We start from the raw sequence: 17,369 nt of genomic DNA on the forward strand, positions 1-17,369 counted from the left end.
GCTCTCAGGTGCTGACTGACTGGTTACCAACCAACCTCACTCACTGGCACAAGATTTGCCCAAGGGAGCCCAGCTCTAATTCCTGGCCCACAGAACTTTAAAGATACAACGAAAGTTTGTTCTGAGGTAGTTCTGTTACATCACTGAGGTAAATGGGAAATGGTTCCCTGACTGAAACCACTCTACAGATCACGTGGCACTGAACTATGACACAGGAGATTGCAAACAACTGACCCATCCCCAAAATCATTTTGGAAATATTTTTTTAATCCTTTTATTATTCTTTTTTAACAAACGGCCCCAGGGATAGGGGACCAGGGGAGGGGAGAGGAGGGGAAGCGAGGCCCCAGCCCCACAACCCCTCCCCACCCACCCCTTTCCCCCTTATATATTTATAATCTATATACAAGCCCCGGGGGAGGGGGGGGCAAAGGGCACTCCCTCAGCGGGGTGGGGGCAATCCAGGCTCCTTGTCCCCTCGGGGCCCAGGCTCCTCTGCCCTTCGGGGTGGCCCTTCTCGAGAAGGTGCCCCCGTCCGCTCCCAAGGCTTCGGCGTCCAGCATAGGGCATCTGGTGGGGAGGCCTGGGGGACAGGTACATGTGGAAGAGTTAAGTCAAACAGGGAGGTCAGGGATGAAAGGACAGGAACTCAGGTGCTGACTTTTAAATTAAGACTTGAGACCACAGGGGTTTCTCCTTCACCTGTTGGTAGAGGTCGATGCGCTGGGTGCGGAAGACTCCACTGTAGGTGGAAGGTGGGGCCTTGAGACGGGAGTTGAGGCCAGAGAAAGACCTGAAGGAGGAATGGCATTTGAGGCAACCTTAAGTCCTGCCCCTGGTCCCCAAAGAAAGTAAGTCCTTGGGGATGGATAGGCAGTCTGCATCCCCATTCCCTTCTCTTGCCTTCCAGCTGGAGGAGTACGTGATGACCCAGGTCCCCCAAGGTTGCTGTTCAGTTTTCGATAATCATGGAACGGCTTTAGTTCTACTGGGTGCAGCTGAAGGACAAAAAATTCATCAGCATCCTGCCTCTCAACGCTTTTATCTCGAGATGCTAAATCCCTACCCCTAACTCTTGGGGTTCCCTAGCACTTCAGTTCCTGTACCTTACCTCTGCTCGACCCAAGCTAGGGCCAAAGGGCCTGGCAGGTGAAGGCAGCACCCGAGTAGCAGGAGCAGGTGGGGGCCGCACAGCCAGGCTGGGGGGCTGCAGAGCAGGGCCCACAGGTAACAGAGAAAGGGGGGGTGGGGCAGGAGGCGGCGCTGGTGGCAGGGAGCCGAAGTTCACCACAGGCAGCTGAGAGTCCACCATGGGTAGAAGCACCTGTAACGAGAAACATGGGAGTGAGTGTGGGGGCAGGGAGGAATGTCAGAAAACCATGGAGAGTCCAAACAGGTAACAAAAAAAGCTAGAAGTTGGAGGAGAACAGAACAAAAGGGAACTGGGAAGATAAAAGGTACCTGCTGGGCAGGGGCCCCTGAGGGGAGGAAGCCACTTTGGCCACCAGGTTGCAGAGGAGGAGAATAAAAATCTGAAGGGGATGGCAGATCCTGTCGCACCTGTTGGGGAACAGGGAGGAATAAGTCGACTCCCCCAAAAGCATTCTTCACCCCACCCCTAACTCCCTAAGCCCAGCACACCCCCACCTCTTCTTACCTGAAGCAAGGGTGGGTCTGGCAAAGGGCTGGGGCAGAAAGCTGGAGAGTAGAGGAAGGAAGGTGGAGGGTAGAGAACTCCAGCTGGCAACTTCCCCAGCTCTGCTGCTTGCAGTGGGGAGAAATCCAGAAACTGGCCCTTGACAGCTACCCCAGAGAGCAGTGCCGAGGGTGGGGCTGGGCCTGGGGGGAGGTACAGGGGCTGTGATCTGAAAAGAAATTGGGGCAAGGGGGAGGAAAGGCATCAGGAAGCCGAAGTCATTTACTCCTTTAGTCTGAGCAGTACTGTTAAGTCCACTAGCCGCCAGGTACCCTAGAAATGTATTCCCCTTCCTTCTTCCCCTGAAACACAGTTCCATTTCCTTCTGAGATCCACAGAGATCTAGTCTTACCTGTAAGGGTGCAATGAGGGTGTCCCAGGGCGGAAACCTCCATTGTTGGGATGTAGCTGAGAGTCTATGGCTCCCCCTGAAACCTGCAGGAGAGCAAGTATGGAATAGCTCCAGTTTTCCTGGTCAAGAAAAGCTCACTCACCCCACCCACTACAGCAAAAGCAGGGAGAAAAATGAAATGACAAAAAAAAAAAGTGTTAAAAACTACAAATTGGAAAAGTTTGATATTCGGAGACTACAGAAAGGGGCAGAAAGGAGTCTTGGGATAGGAAGTAGGACCTACCTGAGAACTGGGAGGCCCAGGGCTGCCATAGAAGACCTCAGGGTACAAGCGTTGGCCTGAGGAGCTGGTCTCTGGGCCACAGTGCCCAGAACCCAGGTTCTTGGATTGTGGCTCAGCTGAGGCAGAAGCACTGGGGAGCAGCTCCCAGTCTCGGGCTATGGGAATGGCCTGGGAAGGACAAGCCTTGTCAAGGGGGCTATCTGGGCAACCTGGATGCCCATGTCACTCCCAGACGTCTTCTCTAGAAGTCTAAGGTCTTTCCCCAAAACCTCACTCTCCCACTTACCTCAGTGACTGATACCGTTAGCTCCTTCTCTGCTTTTAAACTGTCTCCCACCACTAGGCACAAGTCTGAGTCCTGTGATCATGAGGCAGGAGAGATTGTCCCATGATTCAGACATGTGTCCTCCACATCCCACTTCTAGTCCACCCAACCCAAGACACCCAGATCTAGCCTACACAGACCTTGTCACTGGTACCAAACTGGACTGGAGGACCAGGTCGATGGGATGGCCGGAGGGAGCCAGGCTCTGGGCCTCGGTCTGTACGCTGCAATCGTTCTGTGCCAATGGGCCCAGGGGGCAGAGGCTGCTCCCGGGGCAGCTCCTGGGTAGGGCAACACAGTGAAGTAGGATTGGGGAAAGGAAAAGGAAGCCCCAATCAGCACACACAGGCAGAGGAAAGGGGAGGCAAAGGTAAGGCCAAAGTCAAAGTCCCAGAAACATTCTTCTGATCCTTTCTTGGTTGTTTACCTTTCTGTCCCCATCGTGGGGGGCAGGTGGCCGTCTCCTAGGAGGTTCAGAGGGTTCAGAGCCAGGTGGACCCTCACCAGGAACAGCATTCAGGGGGGAGGGGCCTCCAGACCGCTTGGGGGGCCCCTCTGCTGCCCCCTTGAGTCCTCCATCAGGGGAACTTCGCTGGCTGCAGGGACCTGATGACACCTGAGAATCCCCACTCAGGTCCACCCCACTGTCAGACTGACTCATCTGAGAGGAGTGGAGAAGGAGTTAGGTCAGAGTAGAAAGCACCCCAATACCTGACTGTGGTACACACACAGACAAACTACAGAAAGTAGGCAGCTACGTGATGCCACAGCCCCATACACATCCCAGCATAGGTGGGGAAGTATGACCAGTGTTCAATAAGATCCCAGCTCAGACACTCCTTCCCACCCTCACTTACCTCTGTGCCAGCCACATCCTCAAAAGGACTCAGGGGTTCCATCCAAGGCTCCATGGAGCCAGGCTGGTAACTCTTCCGGCTAGTGGCTGGGAGGAGCACCAACACAACAGGAGTGAGAGAAGATGGCTCTGCGGCGCGCCTCGCCCTCTAAGCCCTCTAACACAGTCCTTTCCTTCTGCTCAGCTTAACTCACCAGTATGTATACGATCCCAGAGGTGAGGGGTCAGGGCCTCTGTTCCTGCATCTCTGGACTTTCCCTGAGGGCCTGGGCCCTCGGGTTTGGGGCCCAAGAATCCAGAGCTATGAGAAGGTGGCACAGATTCCTAAAGGTGAGAGACCAGAAGCAAAACATGAATGAGGTGGGAACTGGGAATGTAAGCACCTAAGACAGAGTGCCCCAGTTGTGGGGAAAAAGGGAGACGTGGGAGATAAACAGCAACTAACGCTGAGAATTTGACGTGAAAACACAATGACAGAAATAGGAAGAGTGAAGAAAACGTAAGTGAAAACCTTTGAAAGTGAGAGCAGTGAAACATCACCTCAAGCCCCATCCCTCACCTCCTGCAGCAGCTCCGGTTTTCTGGGAGGCCGCTCTCGCCGTTTGGGGGGGAAGGGATTAACCCCGGCAGAGTCCCGGGGAGTCCCGCCCACCCCCCTGACCATCGGCCCTGGCTCCTCCAAGTGGGGGTCTGGGGAAAAGGGGAAATCCGTCAGCATGTCTTGCTCTATCACTGAACCAAGCTTTTCCCTCTGTACTCCACCTCCCAACCCTTCCACCCTCAGTGCAGACACCCAGCATCAGGGCTCCCAGGCCAGATTCCTCCCCCTTCAGCACCTGGCCTTCTCTGGGGATGGAGACATTTGCACCCTCAGCCCCTCCAGCTTACCCGAATTGACGTCATTGTTGTTGGCCCTCTGAGGGTCATACCGGGTTGGGGGCCGAGGGGAAGGGCCGTGGGGGGTTTGGGGAGGCCCAGGCTTGGGCCTTGGGTGGCCCCCTGGTGCAGCTGCACTTCCTTGGCGGCTGCTGAGCTGGGCCAGAGCCTGTTGGATGCCAGCAGGGTTGCTGTGGATAACTTGGTCCAGGCGGAAGACAGCAGAACTGCTGGGGGGTGGGGGAGGCAGAGGGAGCCCTGGGGAACGCTCCTCTGGAGGACGGCTGAAGAAAACAGAGCATCTGTTCCAGTATGCACAGAATTGTTACATCTTCCCTACAAGTCAAATCTCTTCTACCTCTCCACCTTCAACCAACCAGTCCTCTGCGCTAAAATCCAGGTGTTTCTGAGCACTTTCCCCCACCCCCCCCCACACCGTGCGGCTCATGGGATTCTCGGCTCCCCAGCCAGGGATCGAACCCAGGCTCCAGCAGTGAAAGCGCCGAGTCCTAACCACTGGAAAGCCATGGAATTCCCCATTTCTGAGCACTTCCAAGGAATTCTACTTGTAAAGATCAAGGGGAAAGCAAGGAATATGGGTGTTCCCAACGCTGTCAACTGCTTTCCAGCTACTTTACCTAGACATGGATAACCTAGCGTGCCTAAGAGTGTGCCCTGCGCCCTCGGATCTCACACTCCACAGCACCCAACCACACCTTTCCCCCAGGTTTTCTCCCCTCCCCCAACTTTCTAACCCTAAGAATAAACTTAATCACCTGTCTGTACCCACCTTCGGTTCTTGGGAGAGGGCCAGCTCCTCTTGTCCCCTCGCCCTGGGCCGGTCCTCCCTCCAGGACCCCCGCCACCTCCACTGCTGCCGCCACCACTGCCAGACTTGCTGCTTGGGCCTGGGCGCCGGTTCTGCCTTTCCATGCCTGGCCGCTGACTCGAGAAGCTCCGCTTGCTCAAATCTTTGGCTCTCTGGCTCAGCTCTCCACGGGACATGGCTGAAATGCCTGGTCCAGCTCCACCTCCACTGCCTCCGGGAGTCCCCACAGCTTTGGGGGTTAGCAGTGCTGCTGGCGGAGCCTCCTTGTCCCCCCGGCGCTCACTGGCAAAGTCACTGCTCTCTGAGGCAGTCTCCCATTCCTCATTGGCTTGGTCTGAGTTCTGGTTTGACAGATCGGGAGACTTAGCAGCTGCCCGGCGAGGTGGTGGGGGCACTGCTACCGTTGTGAGGGCCTCCTCCGGTCCAGGAGTGGAGACTGGAAGGGCAAGGGAAGAGGACTTGCCCTCAGCGCCCCTGGCAGCGTTCTCCCGTTCCTGTTTCAGTCTCCGGAAACGAGGCGGTTTGTCCTGTTGCTGAGCCCTCCCATGTCGCCTCCTTCTGGGCCGCTCTCCGTCTTCCACACCCATGCCTATGTTGCTGCCTCCACTGCTGCCTCCTCGGGCCATGGGGGACAAGGGCCCTGGGATCAGCTTCTCTTTCAAAGGTTCCTTACTTGGAGGCAAAGGACCTGTTGGAGGCTTCTTTGGAGCCAGAGACTTGGTTGGGGGGCTCCAGCCTGGGCAAATGGGGGGAGGGGGCCGCCCTCCCCCTCGACCCCGGCGTGATGGCACTCCTCTGGGAGTGAAGACTCGTCCACCTCGGGCAGTGGAAAAGCGGGCTGGGGCTGGTGAAGGGGGTGCTCCTGATGGTGGGGGAGCAAGAGGGACCTGTGTAAGTACTCCTTCCTTGGGTGTCGGGGCCTCCTTGTCCGAGGGGGCCAGATCACTCTCATGGGTCTCGCTGCCTGTCTCTGAACCCCGCTGCCGGCGCCGCTTGGGGATTTCTTCATACTCTGAACCCTCACTCCGTGTCTCGCTGGCAGTGCGGCCTCGGGGAGCAGGAGGATGGTTTGGTCCCCCTGCCCCACCTCCACGCCCATCATCTCCTCGGAATTCCCGGTAACTACGGAACTCTCGGCTTCGGGCTCCCCGCCCCCGTCCCCCATAGGTGCCCCGAAAACCCCTCCCTCTGGCAAAATACTCCCCTCGGCCCCGACCCCGGCAAGAGGTAGGACCCACTCTCTCATAGGAATAGTCCCTCCGAAGCCTTGGGGCAGGGGAAAGAGTCCCACTGGGTGGGGTCTCCTTGGGGCCACCTATCTTCCCCTTTGCCGTCTTCAACGGGTCTGGCTTTGGAAGCTTGGGGGTTTCATCCCCCTGTTCGAGGGGCTTGGGGGGCAGATCTTCGACTTTTGCAGGCAGGGGGGGTTTCTTGATAGGCCCAGCGCGGCGGGGAGGGGCCCCTGGCTCCTCTGGAGGGATTCCACGACGACTGCTGCCTGGACGAGGGCCCCAGCGGGTCTCAGTGCGGCTCTCTCTGCGAGGTGGCGGGGGGCCTTGGCCTCCAATTCCACGGGCAGGCTTTCGACCTGCTTCTGGCCCGGTCAGCTGTGGAGTCTCCTCCTTGGGGGTTTCCTTTTTGGGTGGTGGAGCTTGTATCTTGGCTGCCTCATCATTGCCTGGGGGCCAGGGGAGTGGACGGGGCCCTGGGGGAGCTGGCTCCTCCAGAGGGAAGCGAGGGATTGGGGGCCCAGGGGCTCCATTCTCAGGAAAGCCCGGATAACTGGCCAGATAGGGTGGTGGGGGAGGTACTGGAGGGGTCTCGCTCCTGAAGAGGGAGACAGAAAAGAATGGAAATTAAGTATCTTAAGACGAGGAAAACCAACTAGATGGGGAGAGAGAACACTTTATTATAACCCACACTCCTTTCACGTTAACCCTATCACTTCACCGATAACCCAAAGTACCTTTTCTCCTAGCCTAGATATTTTCACTGGAAACCCACCCATTTCTCTACTCAGACTCACCTCATCCCCTTCTCATCCTCGTCAGCAGCCTGGCGCAGTGGTGAGGTAAGTGGGCGGGGGTCAGCAGGTGTGGTGGTGAAGACATCTCCTACCCAGGCCAACTTTGGATCCACTGGTGGGGTGCCGCGATCCCGCAAGAGTGGGGGTGCGTGGCGCTCAAATGGCTCTGAGTTTGAGCCTCCACTGTCTGAGCGCTCCCGGGGAACTAGGCCTGAGGAAACAAAATAGTATGAGAAAGACCACCCTTTTTTATGTTACAAACCCTCCAGCCCAAAAAGCATCTCCCCAGTTAATCCTCCATGTCAGCCCAGTCAGTGTCGGCACCTCCTTCTCCTGGGCCTTGCCCACGCTCCTGAAACACAGTTACCCACTAAGCTTCCCTACAGATGAATCCAATTAATCCCCCCACCCAGGGAAATCCCGTTAAAGAAGGACCACTGTTTCATTTCTGCAACAAAGAGGTATCTCAGCAGTGCTAGGCTCCCCTCTTAATTGGTGGCCCTTCATCCCCATAGCAAGATGCTGATACCCACTTCCTAGGACTAAGGGGTCCACCATCCCCTCCCTCTTCTGTGGCCCCTTACCAGAGGGATGCACACCAGGAGGATAGAAGTCCAGAGGGGGCCGGCCCTGAAGAAGCCGGGGGTCCACATAAGGAGGAATCATCATCCAGCGGGGATCAAAGTTCATAGGGGGCATGGGTGGGGGCCGGCCCAGAGCACCTGGGTACAGGGCCTTGGGGGGTGGTGGCGGAGCCTGTGGAGCTGGCACAGCCCCCATGGTAACAGGCTGTGGTGGTGATGGGGGCACTGGGGCAGGTGGGGTGGAGCCCTGTTGATGCTGCTGCCACTGCTGCTGTTGCTGCTTCAAGAGCTGCTCCTGGGGAAAGACAAAAGGGGATGAGAGAGGCATCAAAGGCCCCAAACAAAAAAAAAAAAAACGAACAAAACAAAAAACAAAAACCGGCAAGTGCAACAAATACCTCGACTAGATGGAAACTAGGGTGACACAAAGGAAAGAGAAATGGTAGAGAGTCCCAGAAAGTAACTCATGGATAGGATAAATCCAAGAAAAGCAGCCTTTAAGAGGGGAAGTAACTTAGTTTCACCTGCTGCTGCCGCTGGAAACGAGGAGGCAATGATTTCTGATACTTGGGGTAGCCCAAGCCTTGGCTGGGGGGCTGCCGGGTAGGACCAACACCATCACCCTTGGGCTCCACCTTTGGGGCTGGAGGTGTGGCAGGAGAAGGAACCTCTTCTGGTGGTTCAGGACCCTCTTTTGAGGGTAGCTGGGGTTCCACTGCATGAAAGAAAAGATACTCATCAAAGTGGTCTAGTCCCCTGACAGATATTCCATGAACACCCCCATAATTTCAGCTCTCACCTCTAGCTCCCCCACTAAAGGTTCCATGAACACCCTCATAATTTCAGCTCTCACCTCTAGCTCCCCCACTAAAGGTTAAGACCATCCCATTTAAAACCCATGAAAACACTTCGTGGTCTCTCAAAAGCCAACGGTGGTGGCATTAACTTCCCATGAGACCATCAAAAGTAACAGACACTTTCTTCAACCTTGCTCCACTCTAGGCCTACGGGAAGTGGTTTCAGGTCACTACTTATTCAGGAATTCAAGTAACAAAACCTTTCCCCCTAGGATGTCCATACAAGTGAAAAGACCCTTCTCGCTTGCTCCTACCACCTACCACCGATGGTCCAATAAACCAAAACAACTGCCTTCTATTTCCTTTACTCACATCCTTACCACCTACACCCTCAACCCCAAGCAGATAAGAGATCTGGCACCTGGTAGTACCCATCACCATCTCCATACCTGGGCTGGCTTCGAAGCTGCCACTGCTGGTGCTACTGGTGCTGCCACCACCACTCACCACGGTGGGAGCTGGAGCCACACCTGGAGTGGGGGTGGACTGGGCAGGAGGGGCCTGTGCCGGCTCTTCTGGTTCTTTTTCAGGTGCCGGGACTGGTGCCGGTGGAGGAGCTGGAGGTGCGGGGAGTTCTTTGGGGGACGCAGGTGGTGGAGCAGGGGCAGAAGGGGCAGCAGGTGGTACAGCAGGTTCCGATTTGAGCCGCTTGTCAGGTGCCCCAAACTTCTCATCGAGTCGCTTGAGTTTCTCGGCACAGGCTGCCCTGCGTTCCTCCTGCATGCGCCGTTCCTCCTCCTCTCGCCGTCGCCGGGCTCGCTCCACAGCCAGGGAGATTTCAGATGAAGACTGCTTTCGCCGCTGCCGCCAAGCCTCATCCTCATCTTCGGGTGCTGGGGGCTTGCAGGGAGGGCCCCCGCGATCCTGTCAGTGGGCAGACCCAGCAGGGCCAGAGGTATCAGTCATTATGTTTCTTATGATCGCTTTCACAGACTGATCAACTGTCTCTAGCTGCAGGTGCAAAGACCAGGCCTAGGGGCTGATGGCCTCTCAGGGTAGGGACAAACTCATGATCCTAGTCTTGTTTCCTCTCTTTCAGAGACCCAAACATCCAGGTCTCCTTGTTTTTCCTAACTGGCATCCCAGTTTCTCTTTTCACCCAGACTCGCCTAACACCGACGATTTTCCAAACCTTTCCAGAGATGCTCCACAGCTCTACATTTCCTGCAGCCCATTTTCGGTCCTCCCTCCAGCTTCCTCTTATTACTACTGCTTCAATTACTCAGCTGAAACTAATCTCCCACAACTGACCCTCTCAACCCCTCATTGTAGACACTCACTGGGTAGTCCCCAGGGGGGCCCCAGTTCCCGGTGGGGCCCCGGTGAGGTGGGGGTGGGGGAGGCTTTGGGGCAGGAGGCCCCGGCTCTGTCTCTGGAGGCCGAGAGGTCTCTGCCCAGGCCGTCTTGGGAGGGGGTGGTTCGCTGCCGGGGGAGTTGCCCTTTTTGCCATCTGCTTCAGGGGGCCGTTCCTCACCAGCAGCTGACTGGGACTCCTTGCTGTGAGCAGACCAACAGTGGAATTAAAATCAGCTGCAACCCAACTCCTTTAAGAGTATATTACCATGAGAGAAACGGAGCCCCCTCCTCTCCCCAGAGGGCCCAAACTCACTGGCCCTCAGCTCCCTCCTCATCGGAGTCTCGCCCGTCTTCCTCATCGCTGAACTTGAGCTTCTCAGTGTAGTCGACCTCCTCGTGGGCCCCTGAGGAGAATAGTGAAGAGTGGTAACCCAAGCATTCTGCTCTCCAATCTCATATTTTCTGGAACACAGGAACTACGTGATAGGATGTACTACTAATGCCAACTGCCCTCCTCCCAATGACATCCAGATCCCCACCATGACTCTCATTCTCACTCCTCTTAGTTCTCTACCAGAACTTGGCTTTCTTCCACGTATCTCTCCTACCTTTCAGTGTCTGCTTTTCTCCCACACAACCCGTTTTTTAAGATTTTTTTTTATGACGTGGACCATTTTTAAAGTCTTTATTGAATTTGTTACAGTATTGCTTCTGTTTTATGTTTTGGTTTTTGGCCGCGAGGCATGTGGGATCTTAGCTCCCCGACCAGGGATCGAACCTGCACCCCCTGCACTGGAAGGTGAAGTCTTAATCACTGGACTACCAGAGAAGTCCTGTATAACCCGTTTTTTCCTCATCAGATTTTGCTTTTTAAAACTAAAATACTTGGGAATTCCCTGGCGGTCCAGTGGTTAGGATTCCACACTTTCACTGCCGAGGGCCTGGGTTCAATCCCTGGTAGGGGAATTAAGATCTCATAACTTGTGTAGTGCAGCCCAAAACCAAACCAAACCAAAAACCAAAACAAACAAAAAAACCCCAAACCAAAACAAAAATACTTGGTCCTTAGTATCCACTCACCTGCCCAACCATCATCATTCTCCTGGTCCAACTGATCAAACTCCTTGAGATTATCTTCTTTAAGAATGGAAGGCCGACCCACAGGTTCTACGAGGCGCATTGGTGGCCCTGAACCTCGGGGGCCTGCCACACGGGGGAAACGGCTGTGTATGAAAAAGCAAAGGGGAGAAGAGGTTAAAAGATGGCATGTTGTATAATCACATACGAGACTGAGCCTCCTGGCTAGAAAACCATCTCCTCCCCAATAGGCTTCCCCTGTCCCCAGCCACAAACCCAGACCTAGATTACTCACCCGGGCCCATCAGGAGTGGGGTATCGGTAAGGCCCCTGGGGTCCATAGGGCGGAGGGAACGGGAGATATGGGGGATACATCTGCAAAAGGGCCCAATAGTAGCTGCTCAGAGGGACAGTCAAATAGCCTACCAGCTCCCTAAACCTATTATCCTCCCACCCTCACTGTATGTCACAGGCCCCTGCTTTCCATGTGTCCCCTCCAAATACTAAGCCCTAATTCCTAACTCTCTAACTTCCAGCACAACCAATCCAAAACAAGATATCCAAACTCACGAAAGGCGGCATCATTCCGCGGTAGGGAGGGAACTGGGCTGGGCCTGCAGGCTGCAGCCCACCCCGGGGATCATGGCCGTGATGAAGTTTGGAGTCCGGGCCCTCCAGCTCATCAGGGCCACGCCCACCTCCGTCCCTCCAAGTTGTAGAATCTGTATTTTGGAAAAGGCACAGAGAACATAGCTGAAAATGATGGGGAGAAAGATGAATAAGCTAGCACCTAACCCTGAGACGGAATAAGGTAATGTCCTGGCCAAAAGGTAACCACTCATTCACTCACTAATGGCGGCCACTCACTTTGGGGGCGGAGGCTTGGTCCGGGCCCAGACGACTGTTCGGCAGACTCCCTTTCCTTGGCAGCCTTGTCCTGGTCGCCAGCCGCCTGCAGGGTCGGAAATTCCTCTCGAGAGAATCGTGACAGTAGGCTTGATGCCCTTCCACCTGTTGGTGTTGAGGTGCAAAAGTATGAGACACGAGTACATTTACTGAGGACGCACCATGAGAATGGAAGGGTCTGATAGGTGGCAGATCCGGTTCTGCCTCCAAACTCACCCCCTACGTACTACATGTTCATTCCCCAAGAAAAAAGGTCAGTTTTGGGACATCCTCCTCACCTTCAGTTAATTCTGAGACAAACTTGCTCATGTGTATCCCATGAAACTGAATATGGGATCCAAAATTTAGCCAAAGAGGAATGAGGAGGTACAGTGGAGGTACAGTGCAGGACTCCTGCCTACTATGGTGCCCAAAGAGACCTCCCCAAACAGCCCTGCACTCACCATCTCCATGTGCTCCATGGGTGACACTGGCTTGTGCCCAGGACTTTACCCCGCTTGGAACCGAAGGAGTGTTCTGGGGAAGCAGAGATAATAAATGGTGACGTGGATGAGAAGCTACAAGCCATTCTTGCCCCTGCCCCTTAAATAACATCCAGTTCTTCAGATACCTCGGGGGCTGCTGGGGGTCGTTTCGGTTGGTTGGAGGCAGGCGTCTGTGAAGCCGGCAGTGGCTGCGATTCCGGCGGCTGAGCGGTTGAGGCATCGGAACTGAGGGGATGGTAGGATGAGGTTAGAGTCTGAGATGGCCCCAGCTCCACTGCTTCTCCAACTGGTGGAGGACAGGAACTGAACCCAGGTCTACTCCCTACTTTTAACAAGTATTAGGGCAAAATACCATAAGCTCGTCACCCTGCATAGGCTGTCCTTTATTCTTCAAGCTTTCTTTACATCTGACAGAAAGCTAAAGGTACCATTCATCATTCATCTAACAGGAGTCCTACAATAGGCAGGATAGGGTCTTCCCTGTTTGTCTGACTCTCATGTGGCCAGGCTAGACCAAGCCCCCATTCATCCTGAAGTTCAAAGTTAAAATATTCATAACTCTAAGTCTCCCAGGTCTCTGTCTACCTCTTGGGGTCGGACTGCTCCTGTTTGCTTGCCCATCCTGTTCCGTCTTTCGGCACTAGTGAGACGTTGGGGTCATTGCCTTTGTTCTCGGCTTTCAGGCTTGGAAGGTTGGCTGGGGGTGGCATACGCCGAGCAATGGCAACTTTCCCGAGACTCTGCAGGCCATGGCGAGGGGCAACTGGAGAAAAGGTGGAAAGAGAGTGAAAAATGCTTTATATAAGAGATCTAACAGCATCCTACCCTAGGTCCCATTTAGACATCCTCAATATCTTCTCTTAGAAACCAAACTTCTCCTAGAAACCTTCCCTCCCTTTGCCCTAGGCAACCTCTGAAATTCTATCAGGAAAGAAGGCTGAGATGCTTTACATTCAATACTTCTATGTGGGATGGTTGATCTTGAGCCTGCAGGGAGCAAGCTGGCCCCAGACTTCTCCAAGTCCACATTTCTTTGCCTCCAATTCTTACGTGTCCAAAGACGGGAAACCACAGACACGCCTTTGTAGGAGGGTACTGGTGTTCACCCAAAGCACAACATCCCCATGAGAGCCAAGATAAAATTAGAACGTCTCTAGTGTTTCTCTAACCTTTGGATGTATGTACCATAGTTGTTTCCCTTCGAAGAGCTCTGAAATATGTGCCCCATTCATGCCCAGCCTCCTATAATTAGGAACATCATTGCAGGACCCTCACCAGCGGGTTTCTGGATCTCTAAGGACTTGCCCTTATATGTATCAAACAGGTTGAGCGAGGAATACTTTTTTCCATCCTTCCCCTTGGCAGTCGGCCCCGAGCGATCGGACATTGCGCTGGAAGCTCATTGAGTACGTTGGGTCCTGCAGGCACCTCCCCCAAAACGTGCCGGAGCCTGTGGGCCAGATACCAAGTGTTTCAGTCTCTGCTTCATTTAGAGACTCCAACAGAAGCTTAGACTCGTAGGCACCCTTTTATTCTCATCAGGGGCCCAGATATGTGGCCCTCTAGTGTCTCTTCCTCCAGCCTATTCAAACACCCCAGTCGCTTTAAGCAACCATTATCTACTTAGCTCCCCACGGAGCCCAAATGCCATGTTCCCTCTTTCCCTCAGACACCTCTTGTTAAGGAAACCCAAATAAAAATCCAGTATCTTCCTAATACAAACACTCTTCCCTTTGTACCAGTCTATATAAAGTGTAGCAGCCTCTTCGTTATGCCCACAAGTGATAATCTCTCTCCACCAAAATCATTTCAGAGACCTACAATAAAAAAGGGCAAGTCCAAGCTCCAGAGAAAACCAGAAAGACGCATACAGCTCCATCATGTAAGGAACAGAGCTTTAGATCCCCTACTTATTAGATACCAGCTTCCTGTGTGCCAGGTTCTATTCCCAGCCGCCTCACTCCCATCCTGGGAGGTTTGCAGGAAGGTATGCCAGAGTTTAAGGATTTTATGAGCTTGCTCAGCCAGACTGGGGGCTGGTGCAAGAGAATTCCTGAGGGAACAAATGGGGCTCTACATACTCCCAAGCTATAGAACCAAGTATCTGGGATAGCCTGTCTTCCTACACTTGCCCCCATCCCAGCTCCTGGAAAAATTTTTGTCTGCAGATGAAATACTGGTGGGCTCTGGTTTACCCTATGCAGATGTGAGAGAAACAAAGCATTATGGACCCACCTCAAGCATACCATGTAACCATGGGGCCGAGGCCGGAACCAACTTCATTTTCCTACCCCCAGTAAAAACACACATTGGCAGTCATTTCTTTCCCTAATACCCCTTGCTCCCCAAGCCGGCCAAACTCTCCAACATCAGTCAGTTCCTGGGTGACAAGGCATTCGTTTATAGAGAATGGTGTAAAAGAAAGAGATGGGAGTTGGTGAGACATCCAGACAGGACCAGGATGATAACCCAAATCAAGAACTTTAAGACAGGTTAGATAAGGATTGCTTTTAAGGTGTTTAAGGAGGCCAGTCTTTGAAAATAAATTTATGAAGGAAAAAGGGACAGAAAAATAGTGAAGAAACTAAAACTAATAGAAGAGAATTAATACGAAAGCAGGTGGGAAATAATACACGTAAGCGGGAATGGTAGGAAAAGGATGCAGACTAAAGTAAGGGAGCAACGTCAAGAGACCCAGGAGAAAGGGCGGGGTTGGGATAGAAAGGAGATAAGAAAGGAAACATGAAAAAAGCAGAAAAGAAATTGAGGAACGCAGAAAGCACAGATGTGGGATAAAAGCAGGGCTCCAGAGTGGGAGTGACTCGACGCGAAGTGGGGCGTCAAGAAGGGGGAACCTTAGCGCTGGATGATGGGAGGGGTCCACTGAAGGAAGGGAGACTCTTGGAGAAGAGGACAGTCAGGCGCGGCCCACCCTAGAGCGGCGGCAGGGAAGGGGACCACAAATACGGGTGAAAGGCCAGGAGCGCAACGGGGGGCGCGGGGGGTTACGGCCCAGGAGTGGGGGGTCGCCCCATGAAGCCACAAGGTGAGTGGGTAAGGGCAGGCCATAGACTCAGAGAAGGGCTGGAAGTGCGGGTCCCAGGGTGGGAGTATCGGAGGGGGAGGGGCAGGCAGGGCCCGGCAGCAGGAGGACAAAATGGCGGCGGCTAATGGCAGCTTCTCCTCCCCCCGGCCCGCCACCGCCGCTGCTGCCGCTGCCACCGCTGCTCCCGCGCCGGAAAAGGGCGTTAGCATTCGGCTCGCCCAGACTCACCTGGCCGGGTGCGCGGGGGTCCGGGACCGGGGCTTAGGGGCTCCCCGGGGTGGGATGGCGGTGGGGCGGGGGCGGATGGCGGCGGATGGCGCCGGGTTCGGCTCCTCCCGTCTCCCTCGCTCACTCCGCGGCTGGGCCCCGACTAACGGCCCATCCGGGCAACCGCCACCCCCGGGAGCGCCCCCCCGCCGCCTCCCACCGCGCATAAACACGCCCCTTAATTTGCATAAAGGGCGGGGAGCTTTCTACCCTATCCCTCTTTACTTCCAGGGCTATCCTTATTAAAAAAAGCAGAGCGTGCGAAGCTGACATAGGCTATTTGCATAAAGAGGAGGGACTTACAGGCGCTAGGACGCCGGTTGGCTGAAGTGGCAGGCCCCCGGCGTCGGCCGTTGAGACGTGTAGAGGGGGCGGGAATGCGGCGCCGGTCGGCCGGGGCGCAGAATTTGCACGACAAATAGGGGAAGAAAGAGGCGGAGCGTGCGTCGTGCGTTCGTGGAGAGATGGGAACGGAGAGACGTAGGGACGCCGAAAGTGGAAGGAAACGATCCTAGGCCCGTGGCGCTTTCGGCGAAGGAGACGGAGCTGGAAGACGGGGCGGAAGGGTTTTTTTTTTTTGCCGGAGGGCGGAGCTTACGTAACCAGGGAAGAGTCCCAACTCACGCTTCTCTTCGCGAGATGTGAAAGCACCAGGGGGGCGGGCCTTCATTTATTAAATCACGTCATGCAAATAAGGTGGATTGACGGGCCAATCCAAGGGGCCAGGGGCGAGCATCACACAGCCTATGCCTTCTGTGGGTAGTTCTACTTATTTGCATAATATATGCAAATCATTTGAACAAAGATAGGCTACGAATAACCTGTTCATCAAAATAGTGGTAACCAATGACTAAGACGGGCATTTAATTTTATAATCTACAATTTTCATGAATATATTTGTATATCTGATATTATTAGCAGTTTGCATTCGCATCACAACGAGTTTAATTCTACGAAATGCAGTACCATTTCCCTCCTTTGTCTCCTATTACTCTATTACTCTGCTCCTACTACCCGTTCAGCAAATCATTCAACAGCTGTTTTTTTAACCATTAAAAATGTATAAAATAGATTTTTATTAGAGCGGTTTTAAGTTTACGGGATAATTGAGCAGAAAGTACAGAGAATGCTCGTATACTCCTTCCCCTGCCTCAGTTTTCCCTATTATTAACTTCGTGCACTGGTGTGGCACATTTGTTACAATTGATGAACCAATAGTGTTACGTTGGTTTTTTGTTCCAGTTTTATTGAGATATGATTGACACACAGCGCTATATAAACTTAAGGGGGACAGCATAATGATTTGACTTACCAACATCATGAAATGATTACCACAATGTTTAGTGGACCTCCATCATCTCATAGTTACAGACTTAAAGAAATAGAAAAAATGTATTTTTTTCCTTGTGAAGAGAACTCTGAGAATTTACTCTTAACAACTTTCATCAGTTTTAATTATATTTATCATGCTATACGCTACATCCCTAGTGTTTATTTATCTTATAACTGGAAGTTGGTACTTTTTTTTTTGCGGTACGCGGGCCTCTCACTGTCGTGGCCTCTCCCGCTGCGGAGCACAGGCTCTGGACGCGCAAGCTCAGCGGCCAT

The 17,369-nt window shown here is 53.8% G+C and overlaps 1 protein-coding gene and 1 non-coding gene across 3 annotated transcripts; both read right to left on the minus strand.

The window, feature by feature from the left end:
* Positions 1-267: 267 nt before the first annotated feature.
* On the minus strand, positions 268-16,238 carry PRRC2A (proline rich coiled-coil 2A). 2 transcript variants are annotated; one of them, XM_032649571.1, is made up of 31 exons: positions 16,065-16,238; positions 13,724-13,898; positions 13,034-13,211; positions 12,574-12,673; positions 12,407-12,479; positions 11,925-12,068; positions 11,628-11,779; positions 11,353-11,432; positions 11,061-11,203; positions 10,294-10,384; positions 9,965-10,181; positions 9,074-9,548; positions 8,352-8,542; positions 7,828-8,122; positions 7,244-7,454; positions 5,179-7,044; positions 4,401-4,672; positions 4,072-4,202; positions 3,707-3,836; positions 3,514-3,599; positions 3,084-3,317; positions 2,797-2,937; positions 2,618-2,689; positions 2,332-2,499; positions 2,049-2,131; positions 1,658-1,865; positions 1,462-1,560; positions 1,112-1,324; positions 904-998; positions 703-793; positions 268-583 (listed from the first exon to the last, which is right to left on the minus strand). In XM_032649571.1, the coding sequence occupies exons 2-31, from the start codon at positions 13,833-13,835 to the stop codon at positions 443-445; spliced, it is 6,492 nt and encodes a 2,163-aa protein (XP_032505462.1). In that variant the 5' UTR covers positions 13,836-13,898; positions 16,065-16,238; the 3' UTR covers positions 268-442. The 2 variants fall into 2 exon arrangements, with proteins under 2 accessions (XP_032505462.1, XP_032505461.1); XM_032649570.1 differs by lacking the exon at positions 16,065-16,238 and adding an exon at positions 15,723-15,876.
* On the minus strand, positions 13,411-13,541 carry LOC116762972. The gene has a single exon (XR_004352396.1). It is a non-coding gene; the product is annotated as a small nucleolar RNA SNORA38 (small nucleolar RNA).
* Positions 16,239-17,369: the final 1,131 nt, after the last annotated feature.

Source organism: Phocoena sinus, chromosome 11 (assembly GCF_008692025.1).
Source record: "Phocoena sinus isolate mPhoSin1 chromosome 11, mPhoSin1.pri, whole genome shotgun sequence".
Classification (NCBI taxonomy): Eukaryota; Metazoa; Chordata; class Mammalia; order Artiodactyla; family Phocoenidae; genus Phocoena; species Phocoena sinus.

Excerpts from the sequence above, each read along its gene's own strand:
- PRRC2A (XM_032649571.1), bottom strand. The coding sequence starts at position 13,835 with ATGTCCGATCGCTCGGGGCCGACTGCCAAGGGGAAGGATGGAAAAAAG. Across the intron at positions 11,204-11,352 it reads CCCACTCCTGATGGGCCCGG|CCGTTTCCCCCGTGTGGCAG; the intron begins GTGAGTAATCTA and ends TTTCATACACAG. Across the intron at positions 1,866-2,048 it reads CCCTCATTGCACCCTTACAG|ATCACAGCCCCTGTACCTCC; the intron begins GTAAGACTAGAT and ends ATTTCTTTTCAG.